The following is a 16,774-nucleotide window of genomic DNA, read 5'->3' on the forward strand; positions in this document are numbered from 1 at the left end:
TCGCCAAGGCCGAGCACCCCGTCGCCGTCGTTGTCCTCGGGGCAGCACCCGACGCGGCGACCGTCCTCCCCGAACACCCTCATGAAGAGGGTCGCGTCACCGTCGTACTTGAGGTGGAGGGTGCACCGCCTGCTCAGACCACGAGCGCGGGCGAACGTCTGCCAACCACGGGCCAGGGCCACGTTCCCCGCGGCGGAGACCTCCATCGCGACCCACGAAGCCATGCTGCAACAGCCGTCCGCCTGCAGCCAGAGCCCGCCTGGACCCCTGGCTGGCAGCTCGCCAGCGAAGAAGCGTGGAAGCTGAAGCCAGGTGCCGGTCGGGTTCTCCGCCCACACGATGAACTCTGGCAGCACCTCCAACAAGTGGAAGCGCGGCCGGGGAGGCCGCGTGACCACGACGCGCCTTCCTTCATCGACGGGGCTGCCACGACACGGGCGAGTCCTGCCACGCGCAGAGGCACCGCCGCGACCGCGAGGGGCCACGGCAGGGGTCACGGCGTGCTTGCGGGGGCGGCCACGCCCCCTCTTGGGCGGCGGTGAGCCGGGCCCCTCCTGGCGGGCCTTCCCCTTCTCTGCGGCCGAGAACCTCTTCGTGGGCGCCATGGGTATTGCTGCTAGCAATGAAGCAAGGAAGGAGAAGCGAACGGAACGGGAAGAGATGGGTGACGGGGGCTCTGCCCCCCTCCTCATTTATAGCGAAGGAAGGCCAACCGGCGACCCCCACGATCACAGGTAATGATGATTTTTCTCTGCATGCAGCAGGGACCCGTCAAGTCGGGCGGTTGCCGAGGCAGCATGGGGAAGCGGAGATGCCCACGTCCTGTCAGTCGCCACGCGTCAAGCAGGCCGCAGGCTGTTGGGGCCCACGGCGCTCCGCACTTGCCCCTTGGCTTCGCCTCGAAGCCAACCCCGAGCGCGCCTTGGGCCCGGGGGCTACTGTCGGTGTTCTGGGAACGGGGGTCCCCAGACTTGCCTGCCTGCGGCCCACAGCATGGCTCCACCAGCGGGCCCGTACGGTCCATCTTCACCAGCAAATACTCAAGACCCTCGTGAAGGGCCAAGCCTCGCGGGGCGGACGACACAAGACCTCCTCAGGGGCGGCCTCACCAGGCTGGCTCGCGAGGAGCGGAGAGATCAAGGCAAGGGGTACCTCGCGAGGTCCTTGTGACGCAAGCCATGACGACCGCGACCAGGCGGGTGCCAGGCGGGCGCCAGCGCGCGTAGTGTCCTCGTTTCCTCTTTGGTGCTAAAGAGGCAAGCGCAGGCGCGGAGTCCCGAGGCATCAGGCAAAGGTTGCCATATCGGTGCAACGAGACCAAGACCGGCAGGACGGCAGGACGGAGGTCACCGTGGAGCCCAAGACGACGTCACCACCAGAGCCTTTGGCAGGCGAAGACCGCCTTTTAGTCAGGATAAGTTGTACTAGTTGTCTCCCTTCGAAATTGGCCATTGTGGGATCCCTTCCCGCTCAATATTTTGGAAGAGGGCCAAGGCCTCTATAAATAGGACTAGCCACCACCGTAGGGAGGGGGGATCTCATCTCATCTTGGATTGGATCCATTCCATCCTCACACTCACCAGCTCAAGAACACCTATCCTCAGGAGGCTGTTCTTCCCTTGTAACTGTTCATCCCCAGCCCAAGAGGCAATCCACCACACCACACTGGAGTAGGGTATTACACCGCAACGGTGGCCCGAACCAGTATAAATCTTGTGTCTCTTGTTCTGTTCTTTGGGTGCGTCGAGCTAGTCCGTGAAATCATGGAGTGCGAGAGCTTGGGAGAGGAGAGATCTTCGTGCGCACCCCAGTGTTCGAACCTTGAGGGTTTTGCCGGAACCCGTGATCTGACACGTGCCTCTCGCGGAAGGAAAAAAATAAATAGAAAATGTGTTTTATATTTCCGTTTCCAAGAGGCATGGCCGTGCCTCTCGCGAAAGCACACCTGTGCCTCTCCTGGAAATCATGTTTTTTTGTTGTGCCTCTCGCGAAAGGAAAACCGTGCTTCTCACGGAAGGAATAAAAAAACGGAAAACACGTTTTTTTCATTTCCGAGAGGCATGGTTGTGCCTCTCATGGAAGCAAAACCGTGCCTATGTGGAAGAAGAAAACAGGTTTTCACGCAAAAGGAATTTTTTTTCGATTTTTTTATCCAAAAGTTAAGGAAGACCGGTGGAAAACCAAAAAGTAAAAAAAAACAAGAATAACCCCGTTCAAAAAGCAAAAAACGCGTGCGGAAAAATAAAATAAAAAACAAAATTCGAAGGGAGCGCATAGAGCGCGACACATGGCCGCACCAAGTGATCGTTGGAAGGCTCCTGAAGGAGCCCTAGCCAACTAGTTGCTCTCTAGCTCCTCTTGCGTGAAGATTTCTGCAGCGCTATGCGAATGGGTCATTCAGTATAATATGTTTTCCTGGCCATTTGTTTCTTTATCGCTGTTTGTTTATTTATTATTTTTCTTTTCCTCTATTTTGTTTTCTTCTATTTTTATTTATTTTTATTTTTTATTACTCCTCAGTTTTTTTTCTTCTGTCTTGGTTATCTCTGGGTTTTACGTTTTTTATTTTTCTCTTTTTGCACTATTTTTTCTCTTGTTTTCACCGGTTTTCTTTTGGGGGGTTTTCACTAGTTTTCTTCGGTTTTTTGTTTTCTTTAATTTGTTTTTGTTTCTTCATGCTTTTCATCGGGTATTTTCCTTTCTTCTTCTTCTTCTTCTTCTTCTTCTTCTTCTTCTTCTTCTTTGGTTTCTTTTTATATCTTTCTAGTTTTCCGTGGTTTCTTTGTTTTCTCTTCTTTATTTGGTTTTCTTTGTGTTTGTTTATTTCATTCTTTCCTTTCATTTGTTTTGTTTCTTTCGTGCTTTTCATGTTTTTTTCTTTCATTTCTTCTTCTTTGGTTTCTTTTTGTATCTTTCTTTTTTTTCTCTTTTTTTTCTCTGTTTTCACTGTTTTCCATTCTCTTTGCACTTGTTTCTTTCATTTCCTTTTTTGTTTCCCTTTCTCTTTGGTTTCTTTTGTTTCCTTTTTGGTTTGTTTTTTTTTTTCTGTTTTTCTTTTGATATTCATGCTACATATTTCGTATGCGTCAAGAATATTTTTCTAATACAAGGTCAACATTTTTAACACTCACTTTAAACATTATTAAAATGCTTGTTCAATATATTTTTAAACACAAGATTAATATTTTTAATACATTGTCAATATTTTTTCTATACACACTCTAACATTATAAAATGCTTGATTAACATTTTTGAAAATACAAGTTTACTATTTTTTTAATACGTGGTCAACATTTTTCTATAACATTTAACATTTTTCAAATGTTTGTTTAAGATTTTTCAAATACTGTTTAACATTTTAAAATGCTTTTTTAGCATTTTCTAAATAGATGATCAACTTTTTCACACACTTTGTGTATTTTCTGTATACATTTTTCGTATACCTGAGAATTACTTTCTTTATACGCATTTCACATTTTTTAAATGCTTGATTTACATTTTTTGAATACATTGTCAGTTTTCTATACATTTTTTTCAAATGCTTGATTAATATTTCTAAAATATAAGATTAATATTTTTTAATACATGTTCAATATTTTTATACACATTTTAACATTTTCAAATGCTTGATTAACATCTCTTAAGTACAGAGTTTGACTTTTTGAATACATCAGCATTTTACTATACCCATTTAACATTTTGCAATGCTTGATTAAGATTTTTTTTAAACACTTGTTTTACTTTTTTAGAAAAATTCTTGATTATTATTTGTTAAATACATGATCTACTTTTTTCACACATGTTGTATACTTTTTGTATAGATTTTTGTATACATGAGAAATATTTTATTTATACACATTTACACACATGTTGACTTGTTTTTCAAATGTTTTATGCAAAGTTTTTTGTAATATAATTATTTAGAATTTTTGGAAGTATAACCTAAAGTAAGAAAGAAATAAAGAAAAAAAAACCCAGAAAAACACGGCCGATGTGTCCTGGACACCTGGACCGGCCCATTTTATGGAGGGGCCTGACACGAGAGCACGCTAGGTCTCGCTATAAGCGAGACATAGCACTGCCCCTGTTTGGATTGCTTACCCATACACGTAACCTGAAACAGAATAGTGTGTAAACCAGTACGCGTCTCCTCGCAGTTTATCCAACGGTTGTGAAGTTGACTGAGACTTCGTTAAATCACATAACAATACCGTTTAATTAATTAATGGACAAGACATATCTTTTGCCCCTGTTGGGCTTCAAAGATTCATGATAGCCGAGCATGGTGAAGAAAGTCAATCAATTCAATTGTTAAGAGATAAAGTGAGATTAGTCATCCCAATAGTTTCATTTCCTCTTCGTCTGAATTTAAAAGCAAGCGTACAGATGCGTACATGCACGATTGCACCAGCCCTCAAAGAAAACCATGTATAATCCGAAAAGCCTACGAGACATTTTTCTTTCTTTTGAACCTAGACTACGAGACTTTGGTGACTTGTGACTCGATCACGTCCATCTCTAATCCCTCCACCTGCAATAGTGTCAAACACACACTGCCGTACACTCACACACCGTTGATCGGTCATTCGGTCGTATCGTACCTACTGGGCTAATGGAGAAGGATGGATCGATGATGTGCCTCCACCCTTATCATCAGCGGGTGCACTTCTCCGTCCGCCCGTCCGCCACCGGGAAAAGCGCGACCAACCCTACCTAAAAGAGAGCACGCAAAAGCCATCGCCTCATGAACTTCGCCTCCTTGTGGAGTCGACCCGGGGAGGAAACAAAAAGTCAAGCTATCTAGAGCTGCCGCCTGCACGCTGGCCGTATCGCTTGGCACACAGGCAAGCGCCGGCCGTTTTCCGCTGACGCGGTTCATGCCATCTGGTGCGCGTTGCATTCATCTACTACGGCCCTTTGCATTCACAAAGGCTAGGCTAGTGCCCTTTGCATTCAAGTCTTATCTGAAAATCACATTCACAAGTCTGTGCCTGCAGTACGGTCCGATCTCTCCTCTTCTCTCGGCCGCGATACGTATCACCGATCGCCGCGATGCCAACGTTGGCTTAAACATCAGCCGTACCGCAAGCGCCTCCACTAGACTAGGGCTCTGACCGGCGTACAGCTAACGAGACGGTCCGCGAGCGGATGGTGTCACAGGTTCCCGGTGATGCGCGCGAGCTGCTCGAGTGCTCGCTCGACGCATCTGTCAGCGCCCACGGACGGCTTCTCCCGCGCTTTTTCTTCCACACAAGAGTGCGCTTTCTGATCTGTAAAGCGGGACGTGCTTTCGTTTGCTTACGTACGTACTTATAACAGTACAGTGCGTTGGTGCGTGCATTTGGTCATTTTATGTGATTTCTGCAAGGGCTTTTCTTCTCCATCGATCGCTTCCCGGAGATCGGGACGGCGGCTGGTGCACGGTTGGGTTGGGTCGGCGTAGCTGTCCGGCGACCCCTTTATGGCCCCGGGCTCGGGCTGTCCGCCGCTGCAATCTCGCTTTACACTGCATGCATTATCTGGAGAGGATCACATGACCCCTTCCCTAAACGATAGGAGTCCTCGCCGGAGAGGGAAGCGAGAAAGGGAATGCAGCTGCAAAAAGTCAAAGCCTTCCGGCAAGTACCTGAAAACCATCACCACCGGAGCTGCGCTTTTTTTCCTTTTCGCGCTTTTTCCATGATAGGTCTCCGGCAGGTACCTGAAATTCACAGGCTCATCTCCGGGAAAAAGCCTATATAATGGTCGCCACGGGGCCCCCACACCACGCACACGCAGCAGCGGAGTGCACTCCGCTAGTAATATTCCACTGCTCCCACCTTCTCGGTACGTAGGCACAAGGAGTAAGACCTGGCCTTGTGATCTGTGATGGGGCAGTAGGCAGCTCAGGTCAGAGCTTCACGCAACTGCGTCGACGTGTTGGGGGCTAGCTCTCTTCTCTTGGGCACCGGGGCGAGCCAAATGTGGGATGTGGCCGTGGTTGGAGAAGATTGCGTCCGCGTGCTGGGACCGGGTCCGGAGGTACGCGCCTACGAGTACGAGGAGGGATGAGGACGGCGGCAGCGGCAGCGGCGCAGACGCCGACGACCTGCTGCTCTGGTCGCGGGACCTTGGGCGCCACGCGGCGGGGGACTTTTCCTTCGCCGTCGTCCAGGCCAACGAGGTGCTCGAGGACCACAGCCAGGTCGAGACCGGCGCCGCCGCCACCTTCGTCGGCGTCTACGACGGCCACGGCGGCGCCGAGGCCTCCCGCTTCATCTCCAACCACCTTTCCGCGCACCTCGTCCGTACGTACTGTCCCTTCCTTCTACCCCATTTATTTCAGCTATGTTTTGTGTCACTATACCTGTGCTGTTCGCTAGCTTACAAATTGGTACTCCCTCCGTTCACTTTTGTAAGTCATTTCAGACAACTTAAAATGGACTGTTTTGTACATTGTCTGAAATGTCTTCAAACTCTTATAAAAGTGAACAGAAGGAGTAGCAGTTTTCCCCCCTCAAAATTGCATAAGCAATATGCACTATGACTATGAGTGACACAACTTGTATTTTTTCCTGTAGGATTTTCCTTGATTTATACTAGTTGCCAGTAACTATTTTGTCTGCGAGCAGAGTTTTTTTATCAATGTCCCAGCGAGAGCCTCAGTACAACATCATAGGCATCTGCGAGCAGAGTTGAGGATGCCTAATACCATTTCACTCACGTTTTGTACAAAATTCTAAACATGATCTAGGAGTAGCTATTTTAAATTTTTATATGTGCCACTGTAATGACGAATGAAAACTTGAAATTTCACCATTTGTTCTCATCCACAGCATTGGTTAGATTGCAACATAGTTCAACCGCGTTTAACTGTTCCTTTACTTCCTTCGATGACTGCTACAGATTCTGAGGCTACCACCTCACATGTTCTGATTCATCTCCCTGACAATTCTTCTTGCTAGTTAGTAGTAATAGTAACTACTAGGATTTTCTCCATAAAACTATTTATATCTTTTTTAATGGAAACTGCTGTTATTACAGGTCTTGCCCAAGAAAGTGGAGCAGTATCTGAGAATGTTGTCCGAAATGCCTTTTCTGCTACAGAGGAAGGCTTCCTGTCGCTCGTGCGCAGGACACACTTGATAAAACCTTCTATTGCTGCCATCGGATCTTGCTGTCTGGTTGGTGTCATATGGAGAAAAACACTTTACCTGGCCAATCTTGGCGATTCTCGGGCGGTTGTCGGTTGTTTAGTTGGATCAAACAAGATTTTTGCCGAGCAGCTAACGAGAGACCACAACGCAAGCATCGAGGAAGTGAGGCAGGAGCTTAAATCTCTTCACCCTGATGACTCACAGATTGTTGTTCTGAAAAATGGCGTCTGGCGCATCAAAGGCATTATACAGGTATACAATACAGACCTTTTATGACAAGCCTTGTAGTACTTATGAAGCTTGGGTGAACATACTAGGTTTATACTTTTGTTGTGGAAGAAGATGACCAACCTTCTATTTTTAGTAGTATCTCTCAAGGAACAGTAAATAGTAATTAATTTAGTATATGTATCCGACAACAAACAGGTGGTCACTAGGTGCAGAGTTGTATCACTATGTTCAGGTGTTTTTATTGGAAAATATGTTATGTCATCTAGGGCCGTTATTAAATCTTCTGAATTATTCTTCTTCGGAACACTCGTCTGATTCGCTCTTAGGTTTCAAGGTCTATAGGTGATGCATATCTAAAGAAGCAAGAATTCGCTGTCGATCCATCCATAACTCGATTCCATCTCTCCGAGCCTCTCCGACGGCCCGTTCTAACTTCCGAGCCCTCAATAAGCACGAGGCTTATTCGTCCACAAGATAGTTTTGTTATCTTTGCATCGGATGGATTATGGGAGCACCTTACAAACCAGCAAGCCGTCGAAATCGTGCACAACAATCCACGTGAAGTATGTATTTCATCATTTCACCCTCTGTCTTTGCTTTTCTGGATGAACCTCTAATATTATTTTGGGGAAACTTTGCTTATGAATAAGTAGTTTTTTCTGTGCTGCTGTCTAAATTCTGCTTTTCTTCTTTTGCAGGGTATTGCAAGGAGGCTGATAAAAGCAGCTTTGAAAGAAGCTGCACGGAAGAGGGAAATGAGGTACAACGATATTACGAAACTAGAGAAAGGAGTCCGTCGATTCTTCCATGATGACATCACAGTTGTTGTAGTTTTCATTGATCATGGGCTACTGCAGGAGGGGAATGCTTCTGCTCCTGAACTTTCAGTTCGTGGGTTTGTTGAGTCAAGAGGCTCCTCCAGCTTTTCAGGGTTAAATAGCATTTCTTGATATACTAATCTAGTGATCTTGTTTTTATCATTCCAGTGTAATCTTAAATTTAAACTTTGAAGCCGTCTTTTGGTTCTGTTATTGCATAGCAGAGTACATTAATAGTTCAATGTATATAACTTCATGCCACCTTGGAATTGTTGTGCAATTCTTAGCAATGTCCGGCTACAGTGCTTGTCTATACTGTCCTATAATAATAAGCACTGTTAGCCTGACAACGTTCATCGAACAATAATTGCTTATCAGTAAAGATATGGTATTTTGTGAACTCTTCTTGTGAGATGTGATCTTCTGGAATTGGTGGTTTATCTAATGTGTACGAGAGTTGAAGCTTGGCTCGTATTTTCAGTTTATTACCTGAAAATCTGAGATGGGCCGTGATAAAACTTTGCAGCTCTTGTCTCTCCTTTGTTCATTCAGTTTGGCTTAATTTTCTTGCTTCAATTGAGTGAAATGTCCTTTATCGAAAAAAGATATTTATCTATATATGTGGTGGTACTTAAACTGTTGATATGCACTTGGTGACCAATTGTCCATTGGGATTGAGATTTTAAAAAATCTAACTTGGATGTGTGGAATTCTGGCCTCCAACAAGTAGAAAGTTGATCAAGGATGCTATTCAGGAAAAGGAGAACTGACATGGCAAACAGACAAATGAGATTAGCTATGAATCTTGGTATATTTGGGTGCACGACTATGGATCCACTAACATTATGATGGTAGCTCTCAACCGCTGTGTTTCCACCGGTTCCCCTCATCTATGGTTGTCTCTGGCACCAGAAGACAAGGGGAACCAATGATCAAGTTGAAGTCTTAGTTTCACAAGTTTGTGTCTTTGGCGCTTTGGCAATGATATCTCGACGATAAAGACGATGTTGTCTGGAATAAAGGCTCCACGGTTCTGCCCAGTTCTGGTGTGGCTTTTGTGGCTAACAAAGCCGATACTGCAAAGGATGTGGTGTTTTAGACCCACGGATTAATGATTCTTCATCATGTGGTTTGTTGTTTGATGCTTGGTATGTTTGGCATTGGTGGTTGCAATGATGGTATCAAGTGGTGTGGTTAGGTGTTCTTCACTTTCGACTTTTGTCTACTTCTGGTCTTCTTCCCTGAAAGAACGCAGTTGAGGCAGTGGTTTGACAATTTGCCTTGCGAGGGGTGTATCTCCGGCCACACTATGTTCAATGATACCAGGTTCTCACCTATTGTATGGATGACAATTGCTTAGGTCTTATTTGTGCAAATTCGTTCTTATGTGGTTTCTTCACTGGAGTTATGGTGGAGCCTTGGGATGCAAGACGTGAAGCTCGAGACAACAAAATCGAAGAAACTTGATGTAACTTTTAGTTTTGTCACATATCATTATTATTCTTTTGTGCCAGTATGTTCAGTCTGATGTAATTTTCTTAATCAATAAATTTAGATTGTTTGATAAACAAATGAGAACATGAATCTTATGAGACTTCTAAACCTGCCATCTGGATGAAATATTGAACAAACACATGATGAAAATCATATGGAGGCACTAGTAGGAAAACCCTTACCAGTAGCGCGGTTTTTTTGGCTATTAGTAGCGCGGGCAGGCGCGCTACTGCTACGGCGCTACAGCTAAATTTTAGCAGTAGCGCGTTATTTACCCCGCGCTAGCGTGTTATTCTTCCCCCACGCTACTACTATTCTAAGTACTATTAGCGTGTCATTCTTCCCCCACGCTACTACTATTCTAAGTACTAGTAGCATGCCATTCTTCCCCCACGCTACTGCTAAGTAATTAGAATTTAAAAAAATTACATGCAATATTCACAGATGGAAAACAAGACACATCCAAGGCAAAATAAAAGAAGGTCACAGAACCATCTTAGCACTTGTAGCATTCATGGATACAACATTGAACATCTCAACTCAAAGATATCACGAGATACCATTTATACATCAGACGCACACAACCGTCACCGAAAGGTGGGTACCTTCCCTAGCGTTCCACCACCAACCTAACATGACCACTTCTCTAGATGTATCCACCAAGGCGTCGAGGTCCTTCACCTCGGCAACCTCGAGATGGTGGCGTCGAGGTCCTCCACCTCGGCAACCTCGAGACGGTGCGTCAAGGTCCTCCACCTCGACGACCTCCGGACGGTGATGTCAAGGTCCTCCACCTCGGTGACCTCCGGCATCGCAATCACCTGGACAATCATCTGTGTGACGCGGTCGCCGGGCTTCACAACAAAGTCCGCCCCCGAGTTGTTGAAGAGCACGACGCCCACCGGTCGCAGTAGTCTGCGTCGATCACCTCTGCGCTCACATCGGGAAAGTGAAAACATGTTAGTTTGCATTCTTGTGAGTAGGGTATTTTCTTCATTTATCAGCTCTTTTAGTCTATTATGAATCTTCAAAAGGGAAAGACACCTACTAAATGCATACCCTAGCTATACGTGTTCATGCTATCTTATCGTTTTGGTGCATACAAGAAATTTATACTTGTGTATTTGAGCTATATATGGTTGCAATATTTGACAGTTAACATTTTGTTCAACATTTATTGTTGCATGGATAGGGAAATGGACAACCAAGGACTTCAGAAAATCGATTTCCACTGCTTTTGAAAACAGGGAATAGGCGAAGTCTATTTTGAATTTCGATACATGCCAACTTCAAGTATATATGCTACTATGTAATCTTTGAACGTGGATCAAAACGAGATTTCATGCTTTGTCAACCTTACCATGATCAGTGCTAAATTCTCTAGGCTGCCCAACCTTTCCTTGTAGAGAGCATTTCTTTCACCTAGTATCTTGTCGTTAAGTTTGGGAAGAAACCTGCATACCTTCCGATGGTCATCCATATCCTGAAGCAAAAAACAATATACATTTTCAATGACTCAATATATCATCGAATACTGCTCTGGTTTAATCTAAGAATAATTGCTACAAGACTCTCTACATACATACAAGCAAAGCAATTTTCACCAAGAATCAGCTAGCAGTCTAATATAATCCCCTTTCCAATTACTCAAGGAGGAACTGATGAAAAGACAAGTTAATTAGCTGGTACAAAAATTAAACCTTTTGAGATGGACGGATGCCCTCTTGCTACCTCTTGAGCACTGCGTTGGTTTTCCCTTGAGGAAAGGATGATGCATTAAAGTAGCGTAAGTATTTCTCTCGGTTTTTGAGAACCAAGGTATCAATCTAGTAGGAGATCACGCACAAGTCCCACGCACCTACACAAACAAATAAGAACCTCGCAACCAACGCGATAAAGGAGTTGTCAATCACGGTCACTTACGAGAGTGAGATCTGATAGATATGATAAGATAATTTTTTTGGTATTTTTATGATAAAGATGCAAAGTAAAATAAATGGCAATAAAAATAGCTAAGTGTTGGAAGACTAATATGATGGAAAATAGACCCGGGGGCCATAGGTTTCACTAGTGGCTTCTCTCAAGAGCATAAGTATTACGGTGGGTAAACGAATTACTATCGAGCAATTGATAGAATTGAGCATAGTTATGAGAATATCTAGGTATGATCATGTATATAGGCATCACGTCTCCGACAAGTAGATCGAAACGATTCTGCGTCTACTACTATTACTCCACATATCGACCGCTATCCAGCACGCATCTAGAGTATTAAGTTCATAAGAACAGAGTAATGCTTTAAGTAAGATGACATGATGTAGAGGGATAAACTCATGCAATATGATATAAACCCCATCTTTTTATCCTCGATGGCAACAATACAATACGTGCCTTGCTGCCCCTGCTGTCACTGGAAAAGGACACCGCAAGATTGAACCCAAAGCTAAGCATTTCTCCTACTGCAAGAAAGATCAATCTAGTAGGCCAAACCAAACTGATAATTCGAAGATACTTGCAAAGATAACCAATCATACATAAAAGAATTCAGAGGAGATTCAAATATTTTTCATAGATAATCTTGATCATAAACCCACAATTCATCGGATCTCGACAAACACACCGCAAAAGAAGATTACATCCAATAGATCTCCAAGAAGATCGAGGAGAACTTTGTATTGAGATCCAAAGAGAGAGAAGAAGCCATCTAGCTAATAACTATGGACCCGAAGGTCTGAGGTAAACTACTCACACATCATCGGAGAGGCTATGGTGTTGATGTAGAAGCCCTCCGTGATCAATGCCCCCTCCGGCAGAGTGCCGGAAAAGGCCCCAAGATGGGATCTCACGGGTACAGAAGGTTGCGGCGGTGGAAATAGGGTTTTGGCTCCGTATCTGATGTTTCCAGGGTATATGGGTATATATAGGAGGAAGAAGTACGTCGGTGGAGCATCGTGGGCCCCACGAGGGTGCAGGGTGCGCCCAGGGGGGTAGGCGCGCCCCCCTGCCTCGTGCTCTCCTCGTTGATTGCTTTACGTAGACTCCGAGTCCTCTGGATCATGTTTGTTCCAAAAATCACGTTCCCGAAGGTTTCATTCCGTTTGGACTCCGTTTGATATCCTTTTCCTTTGAAACACTGAAATAGGCAAAAAAACAGCAATTCGGGCTGGGCCTCCAGTTAATAGGTTAGTCCCAAAAATAATATAAAAGTGTATAGTAAAGCCCATTAAACATCCAAAACAGAATATAATATAGCATGGAGCAATAAAAAATTATAGATACGTTGGAGACGTATCAAGCATCCCCAAGCTTAATTCCTGCTCGTCCTCAAGTAGGTAAATGATAAAAACAGAATTTTTTATGTGGAATGCTACTTAGCATAATTTCAATGTAATTCTCTTATTTGTGGTATGAATATTCAGAACCGAAAGATTCAAGATAAAAGTTTAATATTGACATAAAAATAATAATACTTCAAGCATACTAAGTAAGCAATTATGTCTTCTCAAAATAACATGGCCAAAGAAAGTTATCCCTACAAAATCATATAGTCTGGCTATGCTCTATCTTCATCACACAAAGTATTTAATCATGCACAACCCCGATGACAAGCCAAGCAATTGTTTCCTACTTTTGGTGTTCTCAAACTTTTTCAATCTTCACGCAATACATGAGCGTGAGCCATGGACATAGCACTATATGTGGAATAGAATGGTGGTTGTGGAGAAGACAAAAAAGGAGAAGATAGTTGCTACCTCTTGAGCACTGCGTTGGTTTCCCTTGAAGAGGAATGGGTGATGCAGTAAAGCAGCGTAAGTATTTCCCTCAGTTTTTGAGAACCAAGGTATCAATCCAGTAGGAGGCCACGCACGAGTCCCTCACACCTACATAAACAAATAAAATCATCGCAACCAACGCAATAAAGGGGTTGTCAATCCCTTCACGGGCACTTACGAAAGTGAGATCTGATAGATATGATAAGATAATATTTTTGGTATTTTTATGATAAAGATGCAAAGTAAAGAAAGAAAAATAAAAATGGCGCCAGAAATATGTTGTTGTCGGGAGATTAATATGATGGAAAATAGACCCGGGGGCCATAGATTTCACTAGTGGCTTCTCTCGAGAGCATAAGTATTACGGTGGGTAAACAAATTATTGTTGAGCAATTGACAGAATTGAGCATAGTTATGAGAATATATAGGTATGATCATGTATTAGGCATCACGTCCGCTACAAGTAGACCGACTCCTGCCTGCATCTACTACTATTACTCCACACATCGACCGCTATCCAGCATGCATCTAGAGTATTAAGTTCATAAGAACGGAGTAACGCTTTAAGTAAGATGACATGATGTAGAGGGATAAACTCATGCAATATGAAATAAACCCCATCTTGTTATCCTCGATGGCCACAATACAATACTTGCCTTGCTGCCCCTACTGTCACTGGGAAAGGACACCGCAAGATTGAACCCAAAGCTAAGCACTTCTCCCATTGCAAGAAAGATCAATCTAGTAGGCCAAACCAAACTTATAATTCGAAGAGACTTGCAAAGATAACCAATCATACATAAAAGAATTCAGAGAAGATTCAAATATTGTTCATAGATAAACTTGATCATAAACCCACAATTCATCGGTCTCAACAAACACACCGTAAAAGAAGATTACATCGAATAGATCTCCACAAGAGAGGGGGAGAACATTGTATTGAGATCCAAAAAGAGAGAAGAAGCCATCTAGCTAATAACTATGGACCCGAAGGTCTGAGGTAAACTACTCACACATCATTGGAGAGGCTATGGTGTTGATGTAGAAGCCCTCCGTGATCGATGCCCCCTCCGGCGGAGCTCCGGAAAAGGCCCCAAGATGGGATCTCATGAGTACAGAAGGTTGCGGCGGTGGAAAGGGTTTTGGCTCCGTATCTGATGTTTCCAGGGTATATGGGTATATATAGGAGGAAGAAGTACGTCGGTGGAGCAACGTGGGGCCCACGAGGGTGGAGGGCGCGCCTAGGGGGGTAGGCGCGCCCCCCTACCTCGTTCCTTCCTGGTAGCTTTCTTGACGTAGGGTCCAAGTCCTCTGGATCACGTTCGTTCCGAAAATCACGTTCCCGAAGGTTTCATTCCGTTTGGACTCCGTTTGATATTCTTTTTCTGCGAAACTCTGAAATAGGCAAAAAAACAGCAATTCTGGGCTGGGCCTCCGGTTAATAGGTTAGTCCCAAAAATAATATAAAAGTGTATAATAAAGCCCAATAATGTCCAAAACAGAATATAATATAGCATGGAACAATCAAAAATTATAGATACGTTGGAGACGTATCAAGCATCCCCAAGCTTAATTCCTGCTCGTCCTCGAGTAGGTAAATGATAAAAACAGAATTTTTGATGTGGAATGCTACTTGGCATAATTTCAATGTAATTCTCTTAATAGTGGTATGAATATTTAGATCCGAAAGATTCAAGACAAAAGTTTAATATTGACATAAAAATAATAATACTTCAAGCATACTAACTAAGCAATTATGTCTTCTCAAAATAACATGGCCAAAGAAAGTTATCCCAACAAAATCATATAGTCTGGCTATGTTCTATCTTCACCACACAAAGTATTTAAATCATGCACAACCCCGATAACAAGCCAAGCAATTGTTTCATACTTTTGATGTTCTCAAACTTTTTCAATCTTTACGCAATACATGAGCGTGAGCCATGGACATAGCACTATATGTGGAATAGAATGGTGGTTGTGGAGAAGATAAAAAGGAGAATATAGTCTCACATCAACTAGGCATATCAACGGGCTATGGAGATGCCCATTAATAGATATCAATGTGAGTGAGTAGGGATTGCCATGCAACGGATGCACTAGAGCTATAAGTATATGAAAGCTCAACAAAAGGAACTAAGTGGGTGTGCATCCAACTCGCTTGCTCACGAAGACTTAGGGCATTTTGAGGAAGCCCATCATTAGAATATACAAGCCAAGTTCTATAATGAAAATTTTCCCACTAGTATATGAAAGTGATATCATAGGAGACTCTCTATCATGAAGATCATGGTGCTACTTTGAAGCACAAGTGTGGTAAAAGGATAGTAACATTGCCCCTTCTCTCTTTTTCTCTTTTTTTTATTTGGGCCTTTTCTCTTTTTTATGGCCTCTTTTTTTTAGTCCGGAGTCTCATCCCGACTTGTGGGGGAATCATAGTCTCCATCATCCTTTCCTCACTTGGGACAATGCTCTAAAAAATGATGATCATCACACTTTTATTTACTTACAACTCAACAATTACAACTCAATACTTAGAACAAAATATGACTCTATGTGAATGCCTCCGGCGGTGTACCGGGATATGCAATGAATCAAGAGTGACATGTATGAAAGAATTATGAATGGTGGCTTTGCCACAAATACGATGTCAACTACATGATCATGCGAGGCAATATGACAATGATGGAGCGTGTCATAATAAACTGAACGGTGGTAAGTTGCATGGCAATATATCTCGGAATGGCTATGGAAACGCCATGGTAGGTAGGTATGGTGGCTGTTTTGAGGAAGGTATATGGTGGGTGTATGATACCGGCGAAAAGTGTGCGGTATTACAGAGGCTAGCAATGGTGGAAGGAAGAAAGTGCGTATAATCCATGGACTCAACATTAGTCATAAAGAACTCATATACTTATTGCAAAAATCTACAAGTTATCAAAGCAAAGTATTACGCGCATGCTCCTAGGGGGATAGATTGGTAGGAAAAGACCATCGCTCGTCCCCGACTGCCACTCATAAGGAAGACAATCAATAAATAAATCATGCTCCGACTTCATTACATAACGGTTCACCATACGTGCATGCTACGGGAATCACAACTTTAACACAAGTATTTCTCAAATTCAAAACTATTCAACTAGCATGACTCTAATATCACGATCTTCATATCTCAAAACAATTATCAAGTATCAAACTTCTCATAGTATTCAACACACTCATAAGATTTTTTTTACTAATCTTGAATGCCTATCATAATTAAAGAAAATTACCATGCTGTTTTGTAGGACTCTCAAAATAATCTAAGTGAAGCATGAGAGAA

General features: G+C 43.6%; 1 protein-coding gene across 2 annotated transcripts; it reads left to right on the plus strand.

The window, feature by feature from the left end:
• Nucleotides 1-5,766: 5,766 nt before the first annotated feature.
• LOC109749767 (probable protein phosphatase 2C 43) lies at nucleotides 5,767-8,585 on the plus strand. 2 transcript variants are annotated; one of them, XM_020308718.4, is made up of 5 exons: nucleotides 5,767-6,287; nucleotides 7,024-7,388; nucleotides 7,694-7,930; nucleotides 8,066-8,127; nucleotides 8,225-8,585. In XM_020308718.4, exons 1-5 carry the CDS (start codon nucleotides 5,969-5,971, stop codon nucleotides 8,301-8,303), a joined length of 1,062 nt encoding a protein of 353 aa, XP_020164307.1. In that variant the 5' UTR covers nucleotides 5,767-5,968; the 3' UTR covers nucleotides 8,304-8,585. The 2 variants fall into 2 exon arrangements, with proteins under 2 accessions (XP_020164307.1, XP_020164305.1); XM_020308716.4 differs by having other exon boundaries at nucleotides 8,066-8,585.
• The last annotated feature ends 8,189 nt before the right edge of the window (nucleotides 8,586-16,774 follow it).

This window comes from Aegilops tauschii, chromosome 2 (assembly GCF_002575655.3).
Source record: "Aegilops tauschii subsp. strangulata cultivar AL8/78 chromosome 2, Aet v6.0, whole genome shotgun sequence".
NCBI lineage: Eukaryota > Viridiplantae > Streptophyta > Magnoliopsida > Poales > Poaceae > Aegilops > Aegilops tauschii.